Below are 23,848 nucleotides of genomic sequence, written 5' to 3' on the forward strand. Positions count from 1 at the left end.
GTTCTCACTCAACATAGAGGAGTTTGCATTGTTAGCAATTTGGCAACAGCAGCAGATGTGGACTAGCTTTGCCAAGAACAAAATCTGGTGCTTTGCCACTCAAGGGGCTTCTATTACGTATACCTTCTTCAGCCTTCGATTAGCCAATCAGATGGAAAATTTACACTCCTCCCCTACTCTCTCAGTGTCACTACTATTCTACATGTTTCAGCCAGTCTAGACATTGAACTTTATTTTCTCTCCCAACCTACTGGTGTTTCCTTTTCATGGTGTACAGGTGCAAAGGTGTTTTGCTGGCATTAGGCCAGTAAACTTATAATGTCGGGATTGTTATTATATAAGCCAGTTATTATCTTCATCTTATCTTCTTTTATATTTAGGCTGCTTCCCGTCCTGGAGCTACCATGCATTTATTTTCACAATATGGTACTCTACAAGATTTAACAAATTAATGTATCTTAAGAATTGTGGATATTTCCTTATAGATTAGAAATAAGACTATTGGAAATAAATTTAAAAGGACCAAATAAGGTGAGATACAATAAAGTAATTTACGAAGCAGAAGTCAAAGTATACACTGTAGATTTATTACTACCCTGCACATGAGCCACCTTTACGTCTTCACAAACCCACTCACATTCAAGGCCCACATTCAACGCAATGTGAGAAGACTCCCCTTCTAAAGGATTTCTCAAGTCACAGCTGAGCTCTGAAGTAAGCGAAAGCAACACTGCAGGCCTTGAAGCTCAATGAAATATGAGAGCAGTTCCCATTCTGCTCAGGAAGGGGATTTCCCATCATGCTAGGTCTACAACCAACATCCTGGCCCAAGGCTCAGACTGATATAACACACACAGACACCACAAGTTGTCTTGCAAAGGAAAGAGGACAATGGTTACTACAATATACAGCAGCCCAATAAGCCAAGACAGAATTTGTAGGAACCAGTACTGTGAATTTACACACATTTTATTCACCCTTCTTGTTCCATTCCCAAACATGGAGGAAAGTGTCAGAAGTAGTAGACTACATATGGTGAATTTACTTTCATCACAAGGACATCTTTGCTGCTGCTGTGCTCTAATTCAATTCAATTCATATCCAGAAAGCTGAACTGAGCTCCATTATATTAAATCGCTTTCACCTAAAAAAAGGCAGATTCTGTTACATAAAGAAACCAGAAATTAACAGTCTGTGGTTCAAATTGCAACACTGATTTATTTTAATTTGGCTTAGACTGTAAGTATCCATGGATTCTTTAACTATCCACAGCTTGAAAATGTAAAATAAATAAATAAATCTCAAAGCAAACCTTGATTTTGCCATTTTTATATAAGGGACACCATTTTACTACATCACTGTATTTAAAAGCATTTGAGAGTCCACAGACTTTGTTATCTATGGGGAGGTCCTGGAAACAAACCCAAACAGATACCAAGGGCCCACAGTATGATCATGAACTATCTTCAGTCATTAAGACTAACCCAGCTTGTCTCGTTTTTTAAATATGTGTGTGTGTGTGTGTGTGTAAACAACTATGTACAAGACATATCACAACAAAGCAAAATAAAATAATTCATCTCACAACGCAGCTTGTCTCTTGTAAGCAACTACACTGAGATTTATTCACCCCTTTTGCCACATAATACATCCGAAGGAACAAGAAAGAAAAATAAAGTTAGATCACACATCCCTTGCCATTCAGTTGGATATAAATCTGTAAACCACTGACAATATTAACTAGAAACCAATTTTCTAAATTTCTTTAGCATTCTCTGGCTAAAACTTGCCAAATACCTATGCACGTCTAAGAGAAATATTTAGAAGGTGCAGTTTACTTTGCCTGTTCCAAAACCCCTGGTGTGACTTCTACTGAAGTGAATAAAATCAGCTTTTACTTCATTCATTATTTGTTGGTTTGGATCTTAATTAATAGCTTTAGAGCTATAAACAGACTGCTTTAAAGAAAAGATTCACAGATACACCTACTTAGGCACATGTGATTAACAATTTAATAAGTTAACTATAGCACCCATCGGTAATTACAAGTTAAACAGGAATTCCAAAGTCTGTGCGTTTACGGTTTGCCATCTGCTTAGAGAAGCTGTTTCGAAGGACTGTAAAACAAGGCCTGTCAAGTTCATCTTTCTCCAGAAGCTCAAGACTAATTGTCTTTTCAGACCAGTAGGGATGCCACAAGGATTCCCTAAATACAAAATGGTTCAGTTTGCTGAACTAGAGCTAGGATATCATTATATAAATATTTGGGCAGGGGGGACAAGGGTGTGTGTAAAATTATGAAGTTATTTTGTGCCATGTTATTTAATTCAGGAACTATAGAGACACAATAGGGATGCCAGAATTTATGTCATACAAGAGATACAGAAATTTGTAAAAAAAATAAATTAAATAAATAATGGCGTATAATAACTGTAGTATCATTTTTTTCTGAACATGAGCTATGATATAGGCATGTGCATTAATCGTTATCCTTTTTTATATGTAAAACCTCAAGATTAATTCAAGCATCTTCTTTCTGAATGTTTCACTCCATCCTTGTCAAATATAATGGAAACAGGAAACATCTTCCACATCCACATCTTCCTCTTTCAGGCACCTTTTAAAGAGACATGCACATCATACAACATTGTAGAAACCAGGCTGTCTCCTTCTAAAATATTCCTGCTTCATATAGGAGGCTAAAAGGTTTTGGAACAATATGACCACTAAGTAATTTGGTGCTCTGGGGCCGCTGGCCTCTCAGGCCTCCGGAGGCCTAGGAAGCCGGCAGCCTTGCGCCAGCTTCTAAGGGGACTTCGGAGGCCCCTCAGAAGCCAGCGCGCATGCTCTGGGGCCGCTGGCCTCTCAGGCCTCTGGAGACCTGAGAAGCCTGCAGCCCCGCGCCAGCGCGGAGGAGAGGTAGCCTTATAAGGCAAGTATAGGCTAAAGCCTATAATTTTATTTCAAAAGTTGGGGGTCGTCTTATATGCCCGGTCGTCTTATACATCAGAAAATACAGTACTTCCAGTTTGCCTCCAGGAGATGTAAAATCAATGCCTACCGCCATTTTTTGCCTGTTGGGCACTGGGGAAGGGCCACACAAAATGTTCAGAGGCCCATGGTTTTCTTTGCCATGTGAAAGACTGGAAAAATCATTTCTGTATTTGCATATTTTAAAAATTAGCATTTTGAGTTGCCTTCAGACCCAATTCTGGGAGAAAGACATGATATAAATCAAAGGAGAAGAAAAAATAATTGTAGGATATTCCAAACCAGTGAACCAATTACTACTCTTATCAGGAATTAACAAAAGAGATCATTTAAAAATATTAGAGCTGCTGTGTTCTTTAGGGAAACTTTGGGAATGTAACAATATAAGAATGACTGTTTTACAGACTTGGGTCCCAAATACAATGCAAAAATAATCCAGTTTGAGACTACTTTAACTGCCCTGGCTCAGTGCTATGGAATCCTGGGAATTGTAGTTTATTGTGGCACCAGAGCTCTCTGACAGAGAAGGCTAAATATCTCCCAAAAAGTGCAGTTCCCAGAATTCCCTAGCATTGAGTGAGGACAGTTAAAGCAGTTTCAAACTGGATTATTTCTGCAGTGTGTTTTGGACTTTAGTTAATGTACACTTCATAGGTGAAAAGGAACTTTAGACTGAGGCACTGTCCTGTGCAAAATATAATGACACTTACGTTCACACCAAGTACAAATGGTTTATGAGACAAAGAAATATATAGAGTGATCCAAATACCAAAACTCATTCAAAGCAACTATGAGATGGGGAAGCTATTTTCATGCTATTACAAAGTGCTGATTAGAACATAGATCTTACCGGTTTCATCGACCACTGATCAGTTTGTTGAAAACAGGGGGGGAAACAGGAAATTACTTGCATGCCTCCAACCAGGAAGATTTCTAAAGATTACATATCTATTCCTTGTACAGCCTAGTCCTATGTACATCTACTTGGAAGTAATCACCATTGAGTTCAGTGGCGTTTACTACAAAGGAGATGTGGTGCTAAACATTTTAATCATCATGTAAAATACTGTAGAAGGTAAGGCTGGGACATGTACAGTACTGTTCTAGATTTCAGGCAACCATAACTCTGTGCAAAGGACAACAGTGCAATGTAATGTTCCCAATTTAAACACTTCTAGGCTTTAAAAAAAGCAAAAACAGGCACACAGGGGCAACATAGAAAGCAGATGCAATGGTCTTGTTTGCTAGTAACAAGGTCTACAGTAATCTCCCATTTAGTTTTCATGAAGTTCCTAAACCTTGCATTTCTTGTACTTGATCCAGTCCCCATAACAATTGTTCCATGTTTAGGAAAGAGGCTGAGATTTCTTTGTTCTGGCCAGAGTGAAGTAACTGTAGTGGACATGAGTGAAGTTATAGAATATTATGAGCAAATAAATCTATCCTCTTATGCAATCAAAGGACTCTCATAATTCTTGTTAACACTTCTAATGTTAGCCAAACAACAAGTGACAAGAAACTCAAGTCCAAAAACATTTGGATGGCTACAGTTGCCCAACTGTCTAAACTGAAGTATTGCAAGAGTGTGAGAATCTTACAGAAGTTCATAAATTCACAAAGGGAGGGAAATATAAGTGCACTGAATGATCCAGTATCCAAGGATACTGATCTAGTGTTTTGTTTTGTTTTTTTGTATTAAAAATAACAAACCACAACCATTAATTTGGAATGATAAAGGGGGAGGGAAGGAAGCACACAGACACAAACAAGCTCTCTTTCCTGCGACATAATTTCTTCTTTTTTAAAAGATACAGATGGCTTCTTCAAAACTTATTTTCTCAGAAACCACTTTTAAAAGCTAGGAAAACTGTTAAAATTCAATTTGTTGTATACAGTAGACCCTTGTTATCTGCTGGGGTTTCATTTCAGGACCCCCTGTGGATAACAAAATCTGTGGATGCTCAAGTCCCACTCAATACAAAATGGCACAGTAAAATGGTGTTCCTTATATAAAATTGCAAAATCAAGGTTTGCTATTTGAAATTTACATGTTTTAAAAATATTTTCAAGCCATGGATGCTTGAATCCATGGATAAAAAAATCCATGGATAAGGAGGGCCAACTGTAGTTTGAATTAGCTCTCCTCTCTTTGAACGGAAAAAACCCCCAAGAAACTCCGTTTATTAATTTTCAGAATAAGTTTTCAGACTAACAGCAAATGTCAGAACATTAGACATACTAAGAGAAAAAAAATTCTAGGCAAAGATTCAAAAATCTATTACAAATTCAAGCATGGTGTGGCAAGGAACATTTAAATATTAGGGGATTTCAAAGGCAGCTTGTGATGCCTTTGAAATGCATCAATTCACAATGCAAAGAACCAGGCTTACCAAATTTATATATCATTTGTCTGTTTTTCCTCTCCCAGCCTTAAAAAAGACCGGATAGAAGGCCAGTCAAAACTCATTACCCTATTTATATGTAACTTGAATCATTCATGTGCTTGGGAGTTCACGTTCACACCAATGTAACAGGGTTGCCAATGGCCCAACATCCAAACTGAAACATAAAAAAATAATTGCCTCTTCAGAGTACTGAACAATCACTAAAAGCTCCAAGAATAAACACTGAGTTTTTTAAAAGTAGATAAGCATCTGTCTAAAATATCTAGCTCTATCATGCTGTTATTTCTATGAAATGACATCTGCTATATTTTTCCTATACTCTTTTATTAAGTAAGAGAAGACAGCTGTATTTGTATTTATTATTACATTTGGATAGGTATGGGGTAGGCAACCTTTTTGAGCCGGGGGCTGGGTTGCTGTCCCTCAGGCGACTGGGGGGCTGAAGCCGGGGGTGGAGTTTCAACCCTCCGGGGCGGGGCCACCTGCCGGGGGTGAAGCTTCCAACCTCCGGGGCGGGGCCGTGTGCCATGGGTGGAGCTTCCACCCTCCGGGGCGGGGCCATGTGCCGGGGGTGGAGCTTCCACCCTCCAGGGGCGGGGCCGCATGCCGGGGGCGGAGCTTCCACCCTCCGGGGGCGAGGCCTCCCCATCTTTGCTGGCCCCTGACGGGGCCCCAGGCCCCATCAGAGACCGGCAAAAAAGCTGGTGGGGGGGCCGCTAGCGCTGGAGGGCCCCCTGGAGGGCCCCAGCGACGGCACCAGGCCTCCCAGAGGCCCCCTGCCGCCCTCGGAGCCCTCCTGGAGGGCCCCGGCGACGGCAACGGGCCTCCCAGAGGCCCCCTGCCGCCCTCGGAGCCCTCCTGGAAGGCCCCGGCGACGGCAACGGGCCCCCCAGAGGCCCCCTGTTGCCCTCGGAGCCCTCCTGGAGGGCCCCGGTGACGGCAAAGGGCCCCCCAGAGGCCCGCTGCCGCCCTTGGAGCCCTCCTGGAGGGCCCCGGAGACGGCAGCGGGGCCCCCAGAGGCCCCCTGCCACCCTCAGAGCCCTCCTGGAGGGCCCCGGAGACAGCAGCAGGCCCCCCAGAGGCCCCCTGCCGCCCTCGGAGCCCTCCTGGAGGGCCCCGGCGATGGCAGCGGGCCCCCCAGAGGCCCCCTGCCGCCCTCGGAGCCTTCCAGGAGGGCTCCGGAAACGGCGGCGGGCCTCCTAGAGGCCCGCCGCCGCTGCCGCGGTGGCCGCCCATCGTGGCTTTTCGCCGCTCTGGGCGCCTCCATTTTGGGCGGCAAAATGGCGGCGAGGTCGCGCGAGACTTCGCCGCCATTTTGGGCGAAAAAATGGTGGCGCCCATAGCGGCCTCTGGGGCTATGGGCGCTGCCATTTTGCCACCCAAAATGGCGGCGCCCAGAGCAGCGAAAAGTCATGACGGGCGGCCGCGGCGGCGGCGGTGGCAGCAACAGCAGCCAGGGGCCGGTCGCCAGGCCTCCGCGGGCCACATCCGGCCCACGGGCCGGAGGTTGCCGACCCCTGGGATAGGTTATGTCAACAACATACTAAACGCCTTTGAAAATTTCACCACTTTTCATTTGTTTTCAGTACGTTGAACTGCTGCTGGATGGACTCCTAATGCCTGAAGCAGCGAGCAGTTTCAGGGTTTTATTGTGTCCTCCAAATGTCAAGATTGGTTTTCATGCAGGACCCCACACCCATCCCACACCCAAAATACTCTATTTGAGATCAACTAAGCCATTCCTCTACTTCAACTTTTTAAAAAGAGCTAATCAAAAAGCTGATCATACTTTGTGTATGTGTATGTTTTCATATATCCTGTCAACCTATGAACTTCATACAGCTTTCTTAGGCAAGGACTACTCAAAGGTGGTTTTGCTAGTTCCTTCCTCTGAAATATAGCCTAAAGCACCTGATTTTCATTGGCGGTCTATCATCCAAGTACAAACTAAGGCTGATCCTGCTTGACTTCAAAGGTCAGACCAAATCTGGTGCCTTTGCGACATTTAGGCAAACAGTGGTCATACTAGAAAGTGCCAAATTCTGAAAATGTTACATCCCCTTCTTCTGCCTAATGAGAGCTGTAATACAAGACTGCAGATTAACATTTTTAGATGGTTAAAAGTGTACATACATGGCAAGTGTACATAATGTTTTGGCCATACAGTCTGAATCTAACATTTCTGGCCCCACAGGCCACATGCAGTGTTGGCTGGGAGTCCACATACCCAGAACAAATACACTTGCCTCCATTCACCCACCAACACACATACTGTTGACCAAATCACTGAGCATAATCAAAAGCACCTCTTGGCTGTTTCTTTCACTGAACCCCTAGGTTCCAGGGACTACAGATTTATCGTTGTGTGAGCACCGGACAATGACTCTGGAGATCAGGGTTTAATTCTCTGCTCAGCCAATTAAACCCACTGGGGGACCTTAGGTGAGTTACACACAAACTCCTGTGATAAGTGATATGTCAGAAATAACTTGAAGGCACACAACAACAACAACAACAACCTAAAACACCAGTTGCTGTCATATTGGTGTCCTGTCCCCCCGGCACACACTTGAAGAAAGTTTTACTTTCAGAAGCATCCACACCAAAATCTATAGCTGAGAATTCTGTGAGGGAACCTAATGAGATGCTGCCAAATAACATTTCTGTACTCCACACACATACACCTCTGGACTGAATGTGCCTTCTGAATGGAACAAAGGCAGCACGTTCGCCTCTTTTGGGGATGCAAGATAATGTTGGAACGGGGAAACTGACAGCAATTTCATTGTATTTAATGTGTGAGGAATGAACTTCCAAGTAAGTGTAATTTCAATCAGCTCTTAAAATATTAATATAAAGAAATATCAGCCATCTTTTTTCTAATATGAAACTAATTTCTTCTAAATATATCAAGAAGAATCAATAGTTAAGAGAAAAGAGAAACTGCAATCTGTATGTCTTTAGCCAACCCCAAGCCAGCTTATTTTGTTACTATATAGTTCTAACAAATTACTAGTTTAGAAATTGGAAGTTGTGTATGTATCCTCTTAACGTCATAATCAGGACATGGGAAGTATGTACGAGTATGTCGATAATTGTAATATCTAGTATCAGTTCTGACTAGACGAATGCAAAGATATCATCTCTCAAATATCTTTTGGGCAAAAACCCTGATTGGTTTTCATGTATGACAGTCTGTAAAAAAAAATTGCAATTTTTTCACTAAAATAGATGATGACAAGATCTTAGTCATTTTTAGTAAAGATGGCCTGTAATTTTTAGGTTCTTTCAAGTCACAGTCTTCTTTGGGAATTAGATGTGTCTTGCATATTTTTTAGTATTATGAGAGGCATAATGAAAAACAGATAGCTTTTTATTTTCTTAGATGCTGAAAAAAACATTTTAATTTTTGTTTGCAGTGCTGGAAAAGAAGCGATTTGGGAGAAATTTTATAGATTGGATTAAGCAGATATAGGTTAACCAGGAAGCACAAATACTGAATAAATGGAGAATTAAGTCCTGCAGAATCTAAAAAGGGACTGGACAGGGATGTCCTGTTCCTGCAGTTTTTGCTGGTGATTGCGGTTTTTAAAAGAGTTTTAAGGGCAGATAGGGACTAAAAGGAGTGAGCATTTAAAAAAATCAGAATGTTAAATTAAAAGCTTCTGCAGATGATTTGGTGATTTTCCTGGAAGACTGTCTGAAAAATACTGATGACTGTAATCAAATTTTAAAAGAATATGGATACCTGCCTGATTTTAGGATTAATCAATATAAAACTAAGAATACAACAAAGATGGAAAAGTGTCCTTGGCCTGTTACAGACTGCCAAAATAAAGCTGCTTCGGGTCTCTTTGGAGGTATGCTGTTTAAATGATGCATGCACCCTAAGAATCCGGAAGCTGCACCAAAGCTGCACTCCAGTGCTTAGGAATGGAGTGTGGCTTTGGCGCGACCTCTGGACTCTTAGGACTCATGCATCATTTAAACATCATACCTCCAAAGAGACCCGAAGCAGCTTTATTTTGGCAGTCTGTAACAGGCCCTTGTCTGACAAATCAGGCTTCTAGACTGTGAAAGAAACATTTGAGTTTACATTTCAGAAAAAAATTGAATTTATTTAAAGATAAATTTGTGGATTATGTGGAATAAAATAAAAAATGATTTGCAGAAATAGCAAAGTTAAATTTGTCATCGTGTAAGATATTGACAATTAGGATGAATGTTTTGCCTAAAATGCTGTTTTCGTTTCAATCTGCTCTGATTATATTAAATAATGTACCAATTAACCAGTGGCAGAATGATGACCAAGAATGAGATTTGAGATATTACAAGATGAAAAGAGAGGGGGGGGGAGGAGATGGTTTAGGTCTGCCAGATTTAAAAACATATTATTTTGTATGTTGTTTGGTTTGGTTGAAAGACTGGCTAATTCTAACAAATGAAAACTTGTTACAGTTAAGAGAGCTGAGGTTTGATTTTTGGTTTCGTGGTTATCTCTAGTATGAAAAGGTAAAATTTGATTCAAGTTTCAATAATCATTTTGTGAGACAATCACTTTTGCAAAGATACAAAACAAGATTTTATTTGAGGTTACTTATTTGGTGTTATGCATCTTTTACAAGAGAAATATATACTAAAGTTACACAGTTAATGTAGAACGATTTGTTGTTAATAAAAAATAGTCAATATTGATTGAAATCAAAAGAAGAATTAGATCTGAAGGACATATTATAAACTGTTCTTGTTATAGACCATTAACTGAAAGATTTAAAATGGATTATAAAAAATTAAGGGTTTGAAACCTCTAAATCAGAATTTGAAATCCAACTATGTACTGATGATGACAACTTTATTGCTAAAATGTATAAACTATTATTGAAATTTGAATCAGAAGGGGAACAGGTAAAAGATTGTGTGGTGAAATGGGTTCAAAATACTGGCTTTCCAATTGAAATGGAGCAATGGGAAAATGTGAACAGTTTGAGTTATGATTGGAGAGAGGATTTCTATAAATGATGTACAGATAGTATTCAACACAAGAAAGGTTATTGAAGATGTTTTTAAATGGCTCAAATAAATGTTGAAAATGTAAACAGAAGACTGAGACCTTCTATCACATATGGACTTGTGATAAGGCATAGAAATATTGGACTCAAATACACTTAATGTTAGAGGACATTTTTAAAGTGAAAATACAGCTACAACAACACTCTTCTTTTGAGAATGTTAAATGAACAAATTGAGAAAAATATGGAAGGACATTACAATATATTATGATATCCAGGCTCCACAGAAAGAAGATGGGATAGATGCCAAATGCCTTTTTTGGAATCACAGGAGTCATGTAGTCCAGCAGCTTGAAGCAGCCTCCGCAATGGACCACTACCAAGGAGTGCTTTTTTGCACTCCTTTTGCAGCAGTTTTTGGGTTACCTTGAATGGCCGCAGCGCAACTTCTGCCTAATCCAGGGGTGTGTGTCATCTGTACATCAAACCCCTGGATCGGCCTGAAGGCAGCACTTTTGGCCTGTCTGTTTCAGGCCACAGTGTCATCTGCCTAGATGCACACATAGAAGCAATGAACTCTGATTTTCATTAGAGTTCAACATCTTTGGCAAGGCAGAGCATATTGTTATACAGAGTATGATGGCAACATTTTCCTTTGGCACCATAGTGTGGTGCCATAACCAAAGACAAGCAGATTAAACGGATTGCAGAATGCAAAAGAAAAAGTAACCCCAAACAATGAGAACTTCTCTAATCATTAACTGGCTTTGCTTTATGATAACTTTGGACTCTGATCTGCCTCTTTCTAGACCAGCTTATCCAGCTATGACTGCAGTATAGTGTCAGGCCACATTAAGTTTTATTTTTAATTTTATAAAATGACATATATAGATATGGAAATGATTTTTGACAAATACACTCAGCTTCAACTGATAACTAACACCCCAACATTTTAATCTCACATATGAGCAAATGTACTTCAGAGACATCAGGACATAAAGTAGCTCTCTCATCATGACTTAATCAGCATTGCTAAGCAATCACTTGATCCCTAGAACAAATTCCATTTGCAGAATATGCCATTATAAATTAGCAACCATACTTCCTTGATGTCTCTCGCAAAATGGCATTAAGGAGTAATTTATAAATGATGAAATGCAGTTTAAACAACAACAAAAATGCCGCCCAGGAAGCAACATTAAATGAACCATTAGAGTAAAAAACCACTGCATTTAAAATTAATCATGCATTTAAATATAGTTAATAATGTGTTAGCTTTATATAAATATCCTTGTAACAGTTAAGCTGCAAGCAGGCATGGTTTCTTTTCCACAAATTCTGCAAAACTAAAAGCTTGCTAATGCTTATAGACATTAGCTTAATATACAAGTTAAATGAAACATCTTAACAATTTCTTTAGAAATGTGTACTCTGATAATAAATGGATCCTAGAGCAAGTCAAGTTTGAACTCTCCCTGGAAGCCAAGATGCCTAAACTGAGACTGTTGTACAGCCCTGAATCTACAAGAGCTGAACAGGGCTGTTGATGACAAGGTGCTTTGGAGGTCTCTCATTCATGGAGCCACCATAAATCAAAGTCAATTTGATGGCAATTAACAACAATGGGTCAGTGTGAGCGCATGTGCAGCCTGGGAAATTCTGGCATCAAATGACCACTAGGAGGCAGTTCTATAGCGAGACAGAAATGGAGGTGTGGATGAAATAGCCCTGTGATTGTGACTTATGCCTGAGCTCCGATTCACACCGTAATAAAGTGGTGAATAACAAAGAAGGTAAATCACATCATGGAGATGGTGCAGCAATGCTTCTTTCACTTGGGTCCATGCACTGTGATGTTCCAAGTGAGATATCTGATCTTCACACATTAAGACAGCAAGTGTTCTACAATGGTTAGAGCACTGGACTTAAACCAGAAAGACGGGTGTTCAATTCCCTGACCAAAGATTATCAAGCAATTCTTGGGGCAAAAAGTCTCTGCTGCCTAACCAGCCTCACAAGATTATTGTGAAGATAGGGCAGGGAGGAAGTAAGGCATCTCACATGCCATCTAGAAAAATTTGGAGGAAGGGTGGGACAAAAATAGACCTGCTTTTTCTAACAATAATTAAGCATTCATGTAAAGAACTATGTAGGTGGCTGTCAGCCTACATATAAAAGTGACTGAGGAAATCTACATACACTTTCAAGGAGTCAGCAAACCAGGGTTCTTATCAGTCCCATACGATATATTATGTACAAAATACATTCACAGCTGTGAACCAAAAGGCTGAAAAAAGGTACTCAGCACCCTCTTTATAACTCCATCTTTTTGAAGCTTGTTATTTTTAATGCTAACCCCACACATTGATCTCAGCACAGATATTACCCAGCAAGACATAAAGCCTGATGACCTCTGATACAATCACTGTTAGCATAAAGCCTTATAATGAGTGTGGAGCGCACCAAAAAAAGCCACACCACAAGCACACTGTTCATAGCACTATCATGCATCTACAGCCCATTACAAAACTTACCACTCTTTTATGACTTCTGAAAGAAGGAATTCTGGGCCTCCCTGATTTTATTTCACTCATGCAATAATGCACTTGTTCAATGGAGAATATGGGATACTGGGCACCATTAGAAGTATCAGACGTGTATAAACTAGTAGGGGTAAGGGGTGGGGACTGTGGCTGATGCAGAAATAAAGAAAGGAACAGATAAAGCAAACATTCAAAAAGATGTAAAAAATCTATTTTATCCCTCTTTCAATTCAGAATAAGTTCATGGGTTGGACACAGATTTACTTGGAGCAGAACTCAGCAAACTGGATGCTTGCATGGGTGGAATGGGGTGTTTGTCACTAATTTCCCTTCGCTTCTACAACCCATTGTAGAAAATCTGCACCAGAAAATCTGCTCTAGAAGGTTGGAGGGCCTTCCAGAACAGTGAGGGTGCTGTGGGCTACAGGGGAAAGATCCTGTAATTCTCCCCTTCCACCCATGAGAGTGTTCAGTGTGAGGAGCTGATTCATTTCAACAAATGAAAGGAGTCTGTCCATTTTCCAAACACTGGGTCTGAACCATGACATTTTTTAACACCACAGTCATCACCACCAGAATTTATCATGATCAGAAAACATAGGTCATAATAATTTTTTTAATCGTTACAGTACCACAAAACTCTTTGTTGTTTTACCGTCAGATTGAGAAATAACAGCAACAGTTTAAGAAGACAAAGAAAAGAGAAAAACAGATTCTTTAGTCCTAAATGCTACTTAATTAAAAACATATTTTTGCATAGGCGTTTCAAAAACAACAATGGAGAACCGCTCTCCTAAAGCTATACCACTGAAAAACAGACATGAAAGTCAACATAGCAGACTTTGGTTTTGTTTTGGTTTTCCCCCCCTTCTATCATCTATTTGTTTTGTTTTCCACTATTCATAAAAGTTGTTTCAAAGCCCAATAGTGACTCTTCTGTTTTAATGTTGGAAATCTGCATGCCCTCAATGCTGCATTTTTTCAAAGCGTGATTTTTGAAAGGATTGAAGAAACAACTTTGATAAAGTATCACATGTATGCATGTTACAAAAAGGTTAGTTAATTTCTCTATCAGGGATATATTCTCCATAAATTTCACACACATTCCATTAAACGTTAATGGGAGGGGAAAAACCAAATCTATTACTTGTGTTCTTTGTTGGAAAGATGCACTCAGTTCCATTTTTCACACATCTGAGGAAATTAAGCATTTGCTCCCCTTTAAATTTGAGACCTATTTGTACATCTTTAGAGTGATATCATTTCTAATGTTGTACATTATAGACAGGGAGCGGCATAAATGCAAGTTCTGCTAACAAATAAAAGAACTGATGAACAAACTGATAAATTTGTAATATTAAAAGTTCAGAAACCTATTAAGACCCACTATTCAACTTCTTTTAAACTCTCTCCAAGTTTCAACACAGCAGCCATACCCATAGAAATACAGGCATGACTACATGATAGAGTGTGATCTAGCCATACCAGTTGCAGTTAGCCATGTCCTAGGGTCAAATGGGGGTGGGGATACTGCTAGACCAACTACTGGGGAGATCATTCCAAGCAGATAAAGCGGCTCTGGCAGATGTCTTTGATTTTTGGGACTAGATACATCTTAGACCTACTGGGAGTTGGCTGCTGGACTAGCAAAATGAGCTAGTGACAGGAATATATAAAAGCAAAGTAAGGCAATAGACCATACTGAATGTCCAAAACAGACAGGTGAATTAGTGAAAATTATGTCTAGATGCCTTTGCATACTGATACTCCAGACTAACACAGCTATGTCTCTGAATTTTATGTCTAGATGAACACTTTCAAAATGGAATCAGAACTGTGTTTCTAAAGGTGATTCAAAGGACGCTATTTGATCCTTGAACCACAAATCCTGAGTGTTTTCATTTGCAAATGATTTTTCTTACCTTTGGTTTCTTTCCAAAAAGCCACAGTTTGCCCTTAGCTTTGCCCACAGTGGTTTTTGCATCGATTTTCATCCCTTCCTGCTTTGGTGTACTGATTGTTCCGTCGGAAACAGTCCTGTAAATATGCTGACTGTAATCTTCAAATGGAAAGTCTCCAGGAGGTTCAAAACCAGACTTGAAAGAGTCTATTACTATTTGAGAGTCCTTGATGGGAAAGATATGATGGTTATAATATGATTACACAAAGAACTAATGGTTTAATTGAAGTTATATTTAAAAATATAACTTTTAAACATCTTAAAAGAGACCATCAGAAATTTCTGATGTTCCAGAAAAAAATAATTCACTTGGAAGCATTATTTTCCATGGTCTTTGTTCTGAACAACTATCTAGATTGAATTTTAATATAATGATGTTGCAGACAGAACAGAAAGTTTAAGCACCTGGTATTTTCTGTTCTTTCACTTCTTCCAAACTGGAAAACACATACCTCCATAAAAGAAATGTGTAAGCTTTCAGGGTAAAGACAGTTTTGAACATGACTCAGGTACTGAATGAGCAAAAACTACTTTGGATACGACGTACATAAAGCAGAAGTATTAAATGCTTCCACTTCTTGTCTCTTCCGCAATAAGATCACACCTGATTGTACCCCTAGGTTTAGATAAAAGTACAGAACAAATTATCAGGGATCCCAAATGTCTCAGTGTGGAAAACAACTCTCCACCAGAGAATAATACTGCATCAATCTCAGGGCCTCTTACTTTGCTACTGTTCAGTATGTGCCTACTCTATCCTTTAAAAACATTGACATGTCAAATCAATGTTAAATGTTTAAGAATATAAGCATTTGTTCCATAATCTACTTCATGAGGCTGAAGACTAATCTATTCCAAGCACTGTAGTAATATGAATTTTATACCTCTTTATTTACGCTCCCTGATGGAAAAAAGGACAGATCAAAAATGAACAAATGGAAGATATTTAAAACCTCAGAGTGTTGAGAAATGCTGAGGACAGTAAAACTAACACAAATATTTGAAGATATATCAAATGAACTCTGAGGACGCAATCTATAAGAATTGAACCTTACAGTTAGTGGCACTCTGATTTAGCATTCCCTTTGGGAAAAATGTAAAAAACAAACAAACCCTGAGTCATCTATGATAAAATCACTACTTACACTATGAACTCATCACAAAGATTGAGACATAAAATACGTAAAACAGGTAAAATAACTAACTGTAGTTCCACTAGCAGGCATGGGTCACCCAAGCCTTGCTAAGCCTTGTATTTTTGCTGCTTGGTTGGAGAGGGAGGTACTATCAAACTCTTGAAGAGGAACAATATGTGGCTGATTGGCTATATAGAAATGGAATGAGTGGCCTTAGCTGTTGTAACTCCTTATCTGGTTATATGAGGTTGGACCCGTCCAAAATTAATACTTTAAAGGCAAAATGTTCAGTATTAAAATGCTACTAGCATCCAAATAAAATCAACTTACCCTGCGTTCATCTACTGATTTTGCTGCAGCAATCATTCCTTCTAAACATTTTGAGATTATTGGAATAACTTTGCGCTCAGAATCAGCAAACCCTTTATAACATTCGCTAAGTTTGATGGTTCTTCGTTCATCCATTTCCTGGAGATGCTACAGTAATAAAGAGAAGCCTGAATCTCTTTCTCTTAATAGTATGCAGATACAGTTGGCCCTTCTTATACACGGATTTTTTATACACGGATTCAAGCATCCACGGTTTGAAAATGTTTTTAAAAAGTATAAATTTCAAATATCAAACCTTGATTTTCCATTTTTTTATAAGGGACACCATTTTGTTATGCCGTTATATTTAATGGGACATGAGCATCCACAGATTTTGTTATCCACGGGGGATCTTGGAACCAAACCCCAGCGTATAACAAGGGTCCACTGTACTTCATATATTTTGGGCTACTGGTCCACTCAGTTTCTACTAAAAACATTATTAACTGTATGGTTTTTATCCAGCATCATATTATGAAAGAAAACTTGTGGAGGATATGCACAAACTTCTAAAACTGACTGGCAAAATATCAGTAACTAATCTAGATTTGAAAATTAAAATTAAATATTATGGTAAATAGCCATCATCCACAGAAAACTAAATGAGGAAGAGGGCAACAGTGATTTATTTTACTTCAGTACTGAGACCATACATTTAAGAGTTTCTAAATTATCCTGAAACAAGGTTCAAAATATACTTGTTTTGGAAGTTCAAGGTTAATAGGATATAAGGAACACAATCTGTTCTAGATGAGAAAAATATATCCCCCCAAAGTATTCATTTGTAACTGCTAGAAAATCTTATGCAGCTATTTTGTACATTTGCATGGCCTTGTCAGTATCTTCTTTTTTCCAGTAATAAAACAGATTTAATAACCAAGATACTGATCAAAAGAGGAACAAAAATTACCAAGGCATCCTTGGGGGGCTTGGTTAAAAGCCACAGAAAGTACCCTGAGGCTATGAACAGTTTTCTTCCACTAAAGTCAGGAACATTACTTCAAGAAACATGAATAGGATTGTGCTGTCAATGTCAGAACATACTGTGCAATGCTTTGACATAGTTTAGAAATAAGAAATATCTGGGATTCCAAAAAAAGTAAGGCACTCAAAATACTAATTTCATCCTTTTAAGAAGAAATGCTGATGTAACTAGAATAATTTACTGGGTCTTCATTCAACAACTATAGCTATATTTTAACTTCTATAGCCCCCTTCAACGAACTCTCTTGTACACTCCCGAAACTCAAAATGCAGGGCCTTGCACTTATACAGGTTTGCCAGACAGCAGAAACAATCCCACATAACAAACAATAGTAGATAGATTATTTTTTCCCCTTCTGAATAGGCCACTGTAAATATGCAAAATATATCTAGATGAGTGCTTTTTTCCTAGTTCTGATTTGCTGCTTCACAGCATCTGATAGGGATTGGTACACCTGTCATACTACAATAATAATAATAATAATAATAATAATAATAATAATAATAATAATGGTAACACAGACAACAAGTTTACAAAAAGGAATGCTGCATCTGTGTACAGAAGCAAGGCACATCCCCACAGCTTCCTAATCTTCTTTCTTTTCAGGGGCTTTTTTCTGCACTTATTTAGTAACAATCTAGTAGCAATCAAAATGTCCCTGGATCAGAACAGGCAGAGAACCATGTACTGTGTGGAGCCAGATTTCTTATTCTATGGTCCAGATACCTTTGGGTACATAGACATGACCCCTGAAATTACCAGATTTTCTGGATGAACTACCAGATGGAGTTTTCCCACCTAATCCTAATGTAATAATAACAATAACAACAACAACAATAAATTAATTTATACATGCTCCAATGAGATTGAGGTGGCTTACAACAATATTAAAAACATTAAATACAATAAAATACAATGCCCCATAAACCCAATGAAAAGTTCAATGTGCCAAAACTCTGCATGTTTAGCTAACCAATCAATTAAATCTAGAGGAGAGGGGTGATTGCCAGGGGATGAGCGTTTGTGTGTGTGCAAATGTGTGTGTGTGTGGGGGGGTGATTTTAAGAGAACAAAAATAATCTAACTTTTTAGTTAATAACAAAACAAAACATAGGACGCTATTTCTAGTCTTCAGTAAATAAAAAAATGTCAATGAAAGATTTACCTTGTAAATTTGAGGAATAACAATATAGAAATGTTTGTGCTGTTCACCATTAAAATTCTGTAGTTGTGCAGCATACTCATTTTTGTTTTCATCAGCCATGTGTGTACGCAGGTTTAATTGCTGTTTTGCCTAAGAAGACAGCAAAAGATCAACCCAAAAAGTGTTTTACGTTTCTTGTTTAAACATAAACTTTGTAACATGCTCAGCTTTCGTGTCACAAGCTTCCTTTAGTTCTGGTGATGTTTCAGTATGCCATCTAAGTTTCATTAGCGTTTCCAGATTAATATCAAGTAACTATTTCTGTTTATAAATACAACCATTCTCAACAGCCTTCAAAAAACTTGCACTGATGAAGAGCACCTTTCCTCCTGGTCCTCTATCTGGCTAAATGTTTTTAGTATCATCAGCACTGAGAGGATGACAAAGAAGACTTTCTGTGTCAGGTTGCTGCAGTAACCTGTGTCTACAGTAACCAATGCAATAAAGCTTGAACTGAGAAAGAATTAGATTTTTCTCCAGCCAGTCTTATTTTAGCGGTTTGCTCCTGCTTTAAACAGTCAAGGTGAAAAGTATGTGCCTCACTTACTGCCCAGGAATAAACCTTCTTCATTAACTGAGATATATCTGCATAAGAAAAAATATTTTGTCTTTAAATTATATTAAAGTAAATTTCTGCTGAATAGAAAGGAGTTGGTGTTTTCTGCAATTAAAAGGTAACATATTTCAAACTTTCCTAAACAACTTACAGTAATGTAAATATTGGGATATAGAAACCTGTCTATAGGAGGCAAATGCTTGTTGTTAACATCTGAATTTGAAAGGACACCTCCAGGAAATCCTCAAAAACAAGATTACAAATCAAGATCAAACTGCAGCTTGTTATCTCAGGCTGTGTAAACACTGCAGAAACAATCCAGTGTGACACTACTTTAACTGCTATGGCTCAATGCTACTGAATCATGGGAACTGTAGTTTTGTAAGACATTTAGCATTCCCTGTCAAAGACCTCTGGTGCCAAAGAAACTACAATTCCCAGAACTCCATAGCACTGAGCCATGGCAATTAAATTAATGTTGAACTGGATTATTTCTACAGTGCAGATGCAGCTTTTGTATGAAGGGTTTCCCCAAACCAGTTTGGAGAATAGGCAAGTATGATATCTGAATGCCAGTGATTTCTTGACCCCTTGATAAGACCATTAGGTTTTTAAAAGATAACCTAATTTCCACAAAATATTATAGTGTTCAAGTTTTACTACAGAAACAAAAATAGTGTTAGCCATTCTCATGCTTTCTTACTTTCTCAACATCCGCTTTAGTGGCACTGGTATCATTATCCAGTCTTTCATAACACTGCTGTGCTTTTTCTGCTTCTCTGCACTCTCTCTCAAATTTCTTTTTGCTCTAAAATATGAAGATATGAAGACAGCATGTCACATTTACAAATCAATACGAAGTGCCATTTAAAAAAAAATTAGACCCAATTATGGCTACCATTAAATTCTGCAGTATTTTATTTTTCCGTATAGGTTCTTACATTAAAGTAGAACAAGGGTAGGCAAAGTACAGCCTTGTGGCTACATGTGACCTCCTGAACCTTTTTGTAGTCTTTGACTTGTGTGAATCAAAGACAACAAAACCTTGGATCGTCCCATCTTCTGGCCAAAAAAAGGTGAAATGCTTCTCCTAGAACCATGTAGGCGTAGCAATTCACAATATAAACGGGCCATAGGGTCTCCTCCCAACATCGAAATACACCCACTGTTCAAAACCAGACAAAGACAATTCCTGGGCAGGGGGCATTTTTCACAGTACATGCAACCCCCTTAATGGCAGAAAATTGGCCCTTGGACCCACTGTATTTGCCCACCTATAAAACAGAGACTTTGCTGTTGCTGCTAATTGCCATGAAGTTGACTTTGACTTATGGTGACCTTATGAATGGGACGATCTCTAAATCATTCAGTTATCAACAGCCCTGCTGAGGTGTTGAAAACTCAGGGCTGTAGCTTTGTTGACTGAGTCTTAATTGAAGCAAAGGCTAGAAACCAGCTTGACCCTTTAGGCATTTGAAGGAAGCCTTTTCTTTCCCACTTCCTTTAGGACTAGAACCTCCCTTGCCCTCAATATTTGCAAACGAATCTGAGGTCTAAAAGGAATGACTGAGGGGTGGGGAGTGCAGGAAAAAATGCACTACTTGCATTCAGGAAGTTGTAAAGTGTACAGAGTAATACATGAACAACTGTTACTCATTCTCCTCACGGTACTGATATGTCTTCCTTCCAGTCAGTCATTCTGTCACTACAGCACTAACTTTTCCAGCAACTGAAGCACAATATTGTATTCCTGAGGAAATGGTACACTTTCTCTGAAGAGTATCTACTGATAACTGAAGGAGATAGGAAGAGGAGGAACACGAGCCTGACTCATGCAATCCAGTTTGCATGATGGAGACCTTTCTTGACCACGATGTTCTTAATAATGAAGCAGGAACTCTAGCCAGAGACCTGCATGTATAATGATGGGGTTTTCTTGTATTAAAAAGAGGAAGGAGGGGATTGTGAGATTCAAATCCATCTCATGTACATGCCTCTATAGAGAATGCCTGATTACATGTGGTATTATGTACATAGTGAAGAAGATGTATCATGACACACCTCACCACACCTCATCTGAGGAAGTAGAATGAAGCCTCTGAAAGCTCATGCTGCCAATTTCTTTCTTTCAGTTAGTATCAAAGGTGCTACAAGATCTATCTACGTACTGATTCTACAGACTAACATGGCTATATCTTTAACTCTCATCACACAAGTTAGGAAACTGGCCTGTTATATAAGGAAGGTTATTACTGTGTAGTTCTCATGTAACACAAATGGGATTTAGAGTTGGACAAGGAGCATGTGCGCCACACACCTAAGTTCACTATGGCAAATTCAGTGAGAGGACGAGGACCACAGTCAGAGGCCACAAAACAGTTGAAGGGAAATAATGTCACCTGCTTTGGAACAATATGACAATTGAGAAGAATGAGGATTAGAAGGTGGAACTAAAACAGGTGGGTTTGACAACTTTTAAATAAAACTGAGATCCATCAAAAATTCATTACTTAAAATTTTTAAGAAAGATTAAAGCCACTGATTTTAACCAACCTAAATAGTATCGTTTATGTAGAGCTTCCATTCTATGGAACTGAAAGTTGTTTCCAGCACCATGTCAAGAGCCACAGGGCAAGGTATTTTCAACAATTCGAATACAGTTGAAGGTGAGTCTATGAATACTTCAAAGGCCACATTACTGTAGATAATAGCCTGGTTATTGATAAATCAGCAGTATAATTATATCCACAACCACAGTAATTTGTATTTGTTGTTGTTAACTGCATTCAAGTCAACTTCAACCCATGGTGACCCTGTGGATGAGACATCTCCAAGACCTACTGTCCTCAACCTCTCTACTCAGGTCCCACATGCCCAGGACTGTGTTCTCCCTCATTGAATCTAATCATCTGATACGTGGTCTTCCTCTCTTTCTGCTGCCTTCCAACTTTCCTAGTATCATTGTCTTTTCTAATGATTCATTTTCCTTCATGATGTGACCAAAGTACAACAGCCTCAATTTAGTCAGCTTGGCTTCCAGGGATAGTCCAGGCTTGATCTGTCCTAGAAACCATCTGTTTGTGTTCTTGGCTATCCACAGTATTCTCAGTACCTTTCTCCAGCATCACATCTCAAATGAGTTGATTTTCTTCCTATAGGCTGTCCAAATCACACATCCGCAAATGGTGATGGGGAATTCAGTGGTTTAAATGATTCTCACTTTAGAGTTCAGAGTTATGTCTTTACACTTTATGATCTTTTCCATTTCTTTCACGGCTGCTCTTTCCAATCCTAGTCTTCTTCTGATTTCTTTTTTGCAGTCTCTGTTCTGATCAATATTTTAACCAAGGTATGCATATTCTTTGACTATTTCAATCCTTTTGTTGTCTGGGGTGAATTCTTGTAGAACTTTTGTGGTCGTTATTTTTGTTTTTTAATGTTCAGCATTAATTCAACCTTGACACTTTCCTACCTGACCTTCCCCTGTAACTGCTCCAGGTCTTTGTTTCTGCTAGTAGTACTGTGTCATCTGCGTATCTTAGGCTATTTATGTTCCTTCCTCCTATCTTCACTCCTCCTGCCTCTGAGTCTAAGCCTGCTCTACGTACAATATTTTCTGCATACAGGTTAAATGAATAGGGCCCCATACAGACATCCCAAAATAAAGCTGCTTCGGGTCACTTTGGAGGTATGCGCTTTCAAAGATGCATGCGTCCTAAGAGTCCAGAAGCTGAGCCAAAGCTACGTTCTAGTTCTTAGGACTCTTGGCTTTGGTACAGCTTCCGGTCTCTTAATACGCATGCATCATTGAAACAGCATACCTCCAAAGTGACCTGAAGCAGTTTTATTTTGGCCTGTCTGTACGGGGCCTAGGTGACAGTAGGTAGACTTTCCTGATCCCTTTGCCGATTGGGATTTATGTAGTTATCTATGTAATATATTCAAAAATTAAAATAGTGCAACAGTTCAGTGTTAACTTAATCCACAGTGTCTTCTCTTTAACACCAATTGCCCACCATACTCTACTACTACAAGGTAAAGAAAAAAAGTTGGGAAGAAACTCACATTATCCATCTGCTTCCAACACATGTCAAGATACTGTTGAGCTTTTCGGCCTTCTTGAAGGTGCTGGGAAAGTTATAAAACAGAAATGTTAACAAACAAGCAAAATGAAAAAAATCTCTGTCTCACTATTAACTCTCTTATTAACAAGATATTTGTGCTTTCTGCTATCTGTTTCACTGAGGGAATTACAATAGCAATTAAAAAAACTCACACTAATGAGAATTAAAATGCCAGCATTAACAGTTAACAGCTGTTTGTAAAAAAGAAGAAGCAGAAAGTAATTTATTTAGTGCACGTGTGTCCCAATTCTCCACAAACTATGAGGAAACTTACAATAAATATATATATAATCAACACTGCAATCTGCAACTCAACCTATTAATAAATAAGCCTCCCTGAACACAATGGGGCTGATTTTCAAACAAACATGCAAATCTTAATATAAACAGAGTATCTTTTGATGGTTTAAACAGTGATCCCCAAAGTGGGCAAACCGAGAAGCCTCTCACCTGTGCTGGCCTCTACTGCATGAGTGAGAGGCTTCTTCGTTGCTGCTCAGGCAGATGCTCACCTGCTGCTCCCAGGGTGACTGAGTACAAAGGGAGAAGCGAGTGAGCAACTGTTT

At 39.1% G+C, this 23,848-nt stretch overlaps 1 protein-coding gene across 5 annotated transcripts in view; it reads right to left on the bottom strand.

Moving 5' to 3' along the window:
* Window positions 1-23,848, bottom strand: part of FNBP1L (formin binding protein 1 like) — an 82,794-nt gene that overhangs the window by 10,353 nt on the left and 48,593 nt on the right. For 4 of the 5 annotated variants that reach the window (XM_089515725.1, XM_089515723.1, XM_089515726.1 and 1 more), the window contains 5 exons: window positions 23,224-23,286; window positions 19,862-19,966; window positions 18,564-18,692; window positions 16,375-16,521; window positions 14,871-15,074 (listed from right to left, as the gene is read on the bottom strand). In XM_089515725.1, coding sequence (XP_089371851.1) covers window positions 14,871-15,074; window positions 16,375-16,521; window positions 18,564-18,692; window positions 19,862-19,966; window positions 23,224-23,286 — 648 coding nt within the window. Of the gene's footprint in view, window positions 1-3,841; window positions 3,857-12,939; window positions 13,099-14,870; window positions 15,075-16,374; window positions 16,522-18,563; window positions 18,693-19,861; window positions 19,967-23,223; window positions 23,287-23,848 lie in introns of all 5 variants that reach the window. The other variant, XM_089515728.1, reaches the window with a different exon arrangement.

Source organism: Sceloporus occidentalis, unplaced genomic scaffold (assembly GCF_023333645.1).
Source record: "Sceloporus occidentalis isolate IW3139 unplaced genomic scaffold, rSceOcc1.0.p SCAF_3, whole genome shotgun sequence".
Taxonomy (NCBI): domain Eukaryota; kingdom Metazoa; phylum Chordata; class Lepidosauria; order Squamata; family Phrynosomatidae; genus Sceloporus; species Sceloporus occidentalis.